The 8,519-nt window shown below is 47.5% G+C and overlaps 1 protein-coding gene across 5 annotated transcripts in view; it reads right to left on the bottom strand.

The window, feature by feature from the left end:
• Positions 1–8,519, bottom strand: part of TEX11 (testis expressed 11) — a 106,828-nt gene that overhangs the window by 12,416 nt on the left and 85,893 nt on the right. For all 5 annotated transcript variants that reach the window (XM_026653050.1, XM_026653051.1, XM_026653052.1 and 2 more), the window contains one exon: positions 7,966–8,074. In XM_026653050.1, the coding sequence (XP_026508835.1) occupies positions 7,966–8,074 (109 nt within the window). The remainder of the gene's footprint in view (positions 1–7,965; positions 8,075–8,519) is intronic.

Here is an 8,519-nt window from a genome sequence, read left to right as displayed (position 1 = left end):
GCCGGCTCCACAGCGCCCAGTGGCTACGGGAATGGTGCCTGCAGGCGGAGGCAGTGTGCAGAGCTAGGAGCTGAGGGTGGGACATGTTGCTGCTTCTGGGGAGCCCCCTCCCCCAAGGAAAGCGCCACACCAGAGCCCCCTCCCACACCCAAACTCCTGGTGCTGCTGGGGGGGGGGGCAGTGGCCCAAGACTGCCCCAGTAGCAGCCCGTGCAGCTGGCCCAGGGGCTGCCCGAGCTGCTCAGGCAGCCCCCGGACCAGCCACACAGGCCGCTGCAGAAGTCACGGAGTTCCCGGAAAGTCTCAGAATCCATGACTTCTGTAACCACCATGACAAACTTGCAGCCTTAGTCATGGGTAATCCTAAAGTGACTAGTGTTGCCCATTTGTAGTAGCAGATATTGGAGCCTTGCAGCAGGTTAGTTTCCCACTTGAAGGGAATTTGGTGACATGGACTCAGGGTATTTTCTGTGTAATTTACTAACTTACTAAATGTTCACAAGTCCTGTTTATGCAGAGGCAACCAAAATTGCAGCAACCTCAGCCACTACTGCCCTGTCACCAAGCAGCAGCTCCCTATTTTGCACTAATTTACTTAGCACACTCTGTTCTCGCCTAAGCCGGAGTCTTTTATCTGGGACACCCTTAGCTCAAAGCTGCTTGCCCTGGACTGCATGATCTAGCAAGAGGGGCCTTAGCATGAACTCTCTTTTTGTTCCAAAGCTCTGCAAGACAAAGGAAGCACAGACAGGTTTGGATGGAACCAGCTCCTTGCCAGTTTCCTTCTTGGAGGCCCTAGGGTTAATTACAACCAGCTACCACATTTTTAAACATGATGACCTTTGTCTACACTAGTGGCTAAGTGATGTATAACAGCATGTTAAAAGATATTAGTTAAACAAAACCAATGGAAGATTTCCTCGTTACATACTGTATGTATGCAGCACAAGTACACAAACCTACTCCATTACCATTACCAGCACTAATGAGTTCACCCTTGAAGAGATCAGAGAGGAAACAGAGTCCCTGTGCCCAGAAGCTCACATTATGTTCTGGAAAAAGGGTGTCTATTAAGGTCTTGTCTATATTATAGAGTTTTGTCCACAAAAGTCAGTTTTCAGCAACAGAACAGTGGAGGTGTACACACTGTAATGCTCCTTCTGCCGACAAAACTCTCCTGCGTTGCAGAAAAAATAAAACCACCTCAACAAGAGGCGTAGAGCTTTTGGCAACAAAATATCAACAGTGTCAGTGTAGACACTGCGCTTGTTTATGTCACTGTAAACGGCCTCCAGGAGGTGTCCCACAATGCCCATCCTGACCGCTCTAGTCAGCAGTTTGAACTCTGCTGCCCTGCACCTGGGAATTTCTGAAATTCCACTTCCTGTTTGCTCAGCATGGAGAGCTCACATCACATCTTCCCAGCTGACCACGGCGTCTCCAGGCAGCAAACACTCTCCTGCTTGGAGTACCTGTGTTGTTGGATCTGCTGGCTCTGTGGGGAGGAGGCTGTGAAGTCCCAGCTATGCTCCAGCTGTAGAAACTTCGATATCTATGGTCAGATTTCTTGTGGCATGTTGGATAAGGGCAACGAATGGGACACGCATCAGTGCCGTGTGAAGATAAAGGAGCTGAGGCAGGCACACCAGAAGGCAAGGGAGTCAAACTGTTGCTCTGGTGCTGCCTGAAGACTTGCCGCTCCTAGGCAGCAATCCCACCTCCACAAACCGTCTGGATACTTTGGCGGGGCTGAGGACCTGAGGACGAAGCCATGGACAAAGTGGTCAAGTTGGAGGACGATGTGGAGCACACAGCAGGACCTCTTTTCCACTCCAGAGGGGTCAAGCCAGTCACAGCAGTCCATCTCTGATGCGCACGAAGCAGGAGAGGGGAGCTCTGGTAAGTGATCCTTTTGAGTTGATGCTGTTCTGTTATATGAGGTAGAGCTGTCCTTTGTTTTGTTATATTCTAGAAGTGGGTGAAGGGATAGAAATGTACAAGACTAGCTGTGTTTGCATGTGATTCGCATCCCCCTGTGGAGCTAAGCAATGCAGCAGAACAGTGTGTTAATGCACACCGAGATTTCATGGGAATCCTCTAGAGAGATCTCTTGGAAACTTTCCTGGATGTACTCGCCCATCCTCAGCCAAAGATTCCTTAGCAGAGCTGCTTTGTTCCTCCTGCCATTTTAGGAAACTCTCCCATGCCAATCGGCAATCACTCGTGCAGGGACCAACACGGCACACAGACGAGCAGCATAGAGACTCAGTCTGAAGCGGCATACATGCAGGAGATGCACCCTTGCATACCCTCAGGAGTGAAATATTGGCTTCAGTGACCGCCGCCTACGGAAAATAGTGGCAAAATTTACAATATTGTCCCTAGTTGCCTCCTAGATCCTTTGTCCCATCTTAAGCACTCCCCCAGGCCGAACTCACCATGTTTAGGGCATTTGCTGAGATGTGTGCTTGCCAAGGGATAGCGAGAAACTGATTCATATTTCAAAAGAGGTGCATCTTACTATAATGATTTGATGCTATGCATGCACTAAACAATCATGCTTCTGTTTATTGTTTATTGTGCTTCTACAGATGTGGCCTTCAGAGGAACCCCCTACACACCAGCAGAGCGCCTCTACCAGATAAGTATCAGAGGGGTAGCCATGTTAGTCTGTATCCACAAAAATAACGAGGAGTCCGATGGCACCTTAAAGACTAACAAATATATTTGGGCATAAGCTTTCGTGGGTAAAAAACCACCTCTTCAGCTGCATCTGAAGAAGTGGTTTTTTAGCCACAAAAGCTTATGCCCAAATAAATCTGTTAGTCTTTAAGGTGCCATACTCCTCATTGTCTACCAGATAAGGAAGCGAGCAAGGAGGACATGTTTCGAGAGATGCTCCAATCCTCAAAGGCCAAAAACCAAGAATGCAGGACGTGGAAAGAGAGTTTAAAAGAAAATTATAAAACAGATAGGACAGCAAGGAGATCCAGAAGTGAATTTTAATGGGCCAGGATCAGACGATAAAAGTGATGGAGGAGCAAACAGAGATGTTAAAAGTCCCTAATCATGCTGCCTGCAGAATTAATCCATGCTTGTCCCCCCCGCCTCCCACCGCCAATACAGAACTGCTTTCCATGCCATCCCCAAACTCCTCCCACACACTCCTTGCAACTTTCCAGCCCGACTCGGTTTCCCATTCACTCCACCCCTTCGGACAGCTTCCAAAATGATAGCTGGATTTACACACAGCAATAAGAGCCTACACTGCCCATCACTGTTATCTCCCTTTCCACCAACCCTTTTGTGTGTGTTGTTAATTGGTATTTAATAAAAACATACTCTCTGAAAGATAACAAATCTTTATTTGTCTCTTACACATGGTGGTTGCTGCTGGAATTAATACACAGTTGTAATTTGATCATTTGCTGATTACAAATCATGGTCAGAAATCATCAAAATTTCATGAAAGGCGGCAAATTAAAGCATGGTAGAGTGCTGTATAGAAAGACACATGACTGGTGCTCACTGTCAAAATGGTGCCTCAAAGCCTCCCTGATTCAAATAGCACCCCATTGTGCCCCTCTAATAGCCCTGATATCTGGCTGCTCAAAATCAACCACCAGGCGATTCGCCTCCATGCTCCACCCCAGGAGAAACTTTTCACCCTTAGCCTCACAAATATTACTCAGCGCACAGCAGGCTGCTACGACCATGGGAATATTTTCTTCATTTAGGTCTAACCTGCCATAAAGGCAGCGCCAGTGTGCTTTTAATCTGCCAAAGGCACATTCTACAGTCATTCTGCACCTGCTCAGCCTATTGCTGAAGTGCTCCTTGCTGCTGTCCAGGTTTCCCATGTAAGACATCATGAGCCATGGGAGTAAAGGGAATGCTGGGTCTTTCAGGATCACTATGGACATTTCAACATCCTCCAATGGAATCTTCAGATCTGGAAAGAAAGTCCCTGCTTGCAGCTTTATGTACAGGCAGGTGTTCCTGAAGGTGCATGCGTCATGCACCTGCCTGGACCACCCCGCACTTATGTCAGTGACACGCCCAGTGATCCACAAGCTCCTTCAATACCATAGAGAAGTACTCGGTCGCAAGACGGTCCAGGGCAAAAATTGGACTCTGCATGCCATCTATCGCCCTGCCGCAGTTAGGGAATCCCGTTGCCGCAAAGCCATCTACTGTTTCACACACATTGCCAACAGTCACAGTCCTTTGTAGCAGGATGCAATTACTGGCCTTGCATACTTGCAGTAACGCAGCCCCAACGGTGGACTTCCCAACTCCAAACAGATTCACGACCGACCGGTAGCAGTCTGTAGTTGCCAGCTTCACACAGTGATCGTCATGCTCTTCTCCACCGCTAGGGCAGCTCTCATTTTGGTGTCCTTGTGCTGCAGTGCTAGGGCAAGCTCCGCACACAGTTCCAGGAAGGTGGCTTTGCGCATTTGAAAGTTCTGCAGCCACTGCTCGTCACCTTAGACCTGCATAACGATGCAATCCCACCACACAGTGCTTGTTTCCCAAGCCCAAAAGCGATGGTCCACTGTGTGCAGCTGCTCCGTGAATGCCAAAAGTAATCTGGTGTTGTTTCTTTCCATGGCACACAGAAGGTCAGGTACCTCGGATTCCTGGTCACATTGGATGCTCATGATATATTGCATAATCAGCTGTGATGTGTTCATAATAGTGACCACAACAGTAGAGAGCAGTGCAGGGTCCATGCTTTCAGAGATAGCAGGCGCACAGTAACCAGGGGAAATTGGAAAATGCTGTGAAATGCAGTCGGAAGCCCATGGAATGTTGGGACGGAAAAAAAGTGCATCATGGGACGTTGAGCCCACATCCATGATACACTGCAATCCACTCCACCTTCCCACAACTTCTAGCTGCAGAAGGTGGCAAGTAGCACAGTGGGATAGCTACCCACGGTACACTGCTCTCACTGTCGATGCTAGAGCACCAACTGTGGACACGCTCCGCCACAGAAGGAGCATTGTGCGAACATGCAAATGTGATTATATGCAAATGTAATTATACTGGGTTTTGATTGTCGGCATAACTTGCGTTGACAAAACGCTGTAGTGTAGACAAGGCCTAAGTGAGAGCGGTTTTTATTCAATGAACATGGGCTCATCTCTTGGGCATCATGTTTTAAGCAGTCACTCGCTGATTCAGAAGCTGCCTCCTTAGCATAGGCTGACGTCTTCTGGCTCTCCCCTCCCTAAGGATATATCTTCACTATAGAGTTAACTCAGGCTCTAATTCAGGCCCCCATAATTCCTCTTCTGTCCACATACTACACCCTCTCATCCGAGTTTAGTGATGCTTTCAAGCTGGGCTAGCTGGCTCTTCTGGGGCTGTAGATAAAACCCAAATGTTGCTTTCACTCAGGGTGGTGACCCATCTTGCAGGCTAATCCCCCTGCATGCTGACAGTCCTCGAATGTGTTCCCACAATTCCCCTTGTGTGCCCAGAAGAACAGGCAATTTTTTCCACAATTCACTGGGAATCATAAGGCAGCTCAGCTTACGGCCACACCAAGAACATGGGGTATGACCCCAGAAGGCGAGATTACTTACTTATACAGTAACCGAGCTCAAGAAGTTTTGTTCCTACAGGTACTCCATGTGAGAACGATAGCACATGGGTGTGCGCACAATCAGAGATTTTTGTCAGCAGTGTTCATGTATCTGCGCCTGTGCCCTATGCACCCTCCTGCTCCAATACGAGAGTATATAGGGAGAGGCAGACCCACCACCATTCCAGTTCCTTCCCAATCAGGAAGTCCAGATGCAAAGACTCCAAAGTAGAGGAGGGAGGATAGTGGAAAACCTATAGGGACAAAGCATTTTGAAGAACTCTGGTTACTGTAGAGGTAAGTAACCTCTCTTCCTTCTTCAAGCTATTGTCCCTATGGATGCTGAATGTGTGGAGATTCTTGCACAGTACCTCAATATGGAAGAGGGTGCTGAGGAGGCAAATTCAGTATAGATCACAGAACCGCATCACCAAAGGCTTCATCTGCCCTGCAAGCAGGTGCAATAGTGTAGTGGGAAAATGTGGGAACAGAAAACTAGGTGGCAGCCCTACAAATGTCTGTGATGGGTATATTCTTAAGTAGGGCTACAGAGGTGGATTGGGCACTAGTAGGATGGGAAGTAATCTTCGGTGAGGGAAGCCTTCCAGATGCTTCACAGCATGCCAAGATCCATTCTGAGATCCTGAGATAGTCTTTGGGTGAAAATCGACTGTCCATTCATTCTAAAAAGAGATCGAGTCTGGGATAAGTTCTGGAGGGCTTCGGCCTATCGAGATAGAAGGCAAGAGCTCTTCTTACATCCAGATTATGAAGACTAGCCTCCTCTCTCAACCAATGAGGCATGGGGTAAAACCCTGGCCATTGAATGACCTGCTTGAGGTGGAAGTCTGATGAGATCTTAGGCAGGAAACAAGGATGGGGGCATAGAGTCACCTTCTCACAGTAGAATATCATGTACAGGTGGGGTCAGTCATAAGTGCCCCTAGTGCTCCTATCTTTCTGGCTAAGGTGATGGCTATGAGGAATGAGACCTTGAAGACCAAATGAAGAAATAAGCAGCTCCCCAAGGATTTGAATGGGGGTCTTCTTAAGGCAATGAGAACCAAATTAAGGTCCCAGAGTAGGGTGGAGGGTTTCCTGCTATTCAGCAGCACTGTCTGAACCTCAAGAGAACAATTCTGTTCTATGCCCAAGAGCCATCAAGGAAGCCTTGAGGTGCAGCGATGAAAAACTGAGGTGGGTTATGGTTACTGATTCCTGGGTCAGAAGGTCTACTGTCAGAGGAAAGCAAAGCGCAGAGAGAGGCAAAGCAGATCTGAGAACCACACCTGCCTCGGCCATGATTGTGCTATCAGAATGGTCACTACTCTCACCTGTTTCAACTTGTTCAGAAACTTCAGGATTGATGGTGTTGGAGGATAAGCATACAGCAGGACTTGAGGATGGGGAAAAACCTGTGACAGGCCTGGCATCCTGAGGTTTTTGGCATAACCCATCGAGGGAAAGGCAGCAAACAAACAGGGATTGAGGGCAAAAAGGCCATGAATGCGAAAAAAGGAGGGGGAGTGGAACCCCCTTCAAAAGCACAAACCTATGCTAAAAATATCCAAAACAAACAAACTCACAGAAAAGAAATAAAACAATAAAATGTTAAAGTGAAGTAAGCTGTGAAGCTATGCTTATGACACCACAATTGCTCTATCTCGAGCTGCAGGCAGTTGAGAAGGAACTGGAGTGGTGATGTGTCTGCTCCTCGTGCCAGAGCACAAGGGTGCATAAGGTGCAGGCACGGACCCACAGACGCTGACAAAACTCTCCAATCAAGAGCACATGGGAGACACACATCTTCACCTTGAATACCCATAGGGACAATCACTGAAAGAAATAGTCATAGTGACACACATGGGGGAGTGCGGCGCCTGTGAGGACGTGGTAACTCAGGGCTTTGCAGTGTGGCTGTTCAGAGCTGGGCTAGGCTAACCTACATGCTGATCACCCAAGTTAACTCTGCAGTGAAAACACAGCCTTATTCAAGTGAGCAGATCCACTGAAATCAGTGTGGCTATTGACATAAGCAAGAGTTTGACCCCCTTCTGTTTATCATCATAACCCTTGTGCTCATTACTACGTCTTCTATCAAGTAACTAAGATTTTACTGGGTGCCTCACAGCCATAATACAGACAGGTTCCTGCCCCACAAGGCAAAAATCAGAGAGCACAGAGAAAGGGATCTAACATGCAATCAACAACTGATTCCCTTATATGTCTTCCTTCCCTGCCAGTCCCTCATTGGAACAGTTTGACATATAACCAGGATAAACAATGGTCAGTTGATGGGATACATGACCACCTGACTGCCTGTGCACATTCCCGGCCTCAGTCCTTCTAGCAGTAATTGGTGTGAACACTAACCTGACTCTCACAGCATCAATGGCTTCCTGTTTCCTATGAAGGGTCAGAGCGCTCTTGAGGGCCCTCTTACACACAGAGGGATAATGAGCAGGAGACTCCATCGCTAATGCTTGAAAAACAAAAGAACATGGAGAAGGAAAATGAAAGTGAACAAGGTCAGACCTCCCGCACATTGGTCACTGCACTGTTTCTGAGTCCCCTGTGATAAATGAATGAATCTAGATTTGCACAACAGAAATGTTATTTCATAAGCAGCAATTTTATTCTTTCCCTGAAGAGCTGCACAGTACTAGTGACTGCAGGTGCAGAGCACAAGCCAGCATGACTTTACTTCTTTCTTGTCACAATATCATAAATGATAGTTGCAGAGCTTAAGAAAATAGGTTCTGTAGTTAATGAGAGTTCTCTTTGTTGACTGGCTACGTCTACTGCAGCAACAAAAAAATAGAGGTGTCCTACATTAACAATGGCTATTTGGTTTTGTTTTACATTTCCTGGCAATACCATTGTGACGGGTTGGATCACAGAAACCCCCTTGGGAGCTGCCACCCGAT

Source organism: Terrapene carolina, unplaced genomic scaffold, assembly GCF_002925995.2.
Source record: "Terrapene carolina triunguis isolate 2854851 unplaced genomic scaffold, T_m_triunguis-2.0 Scaffold131, whole genome shotgun sequence".
NCBI lineage: Eukaryota > Metazoa > Chordata > Testudines > Emydidae > Terrapene > Terrapene triunguis.
Note: the sequence above shows the minus strand (reverse complement) of the source record. Positions and strands in the feature narration are given on the sequence as shown.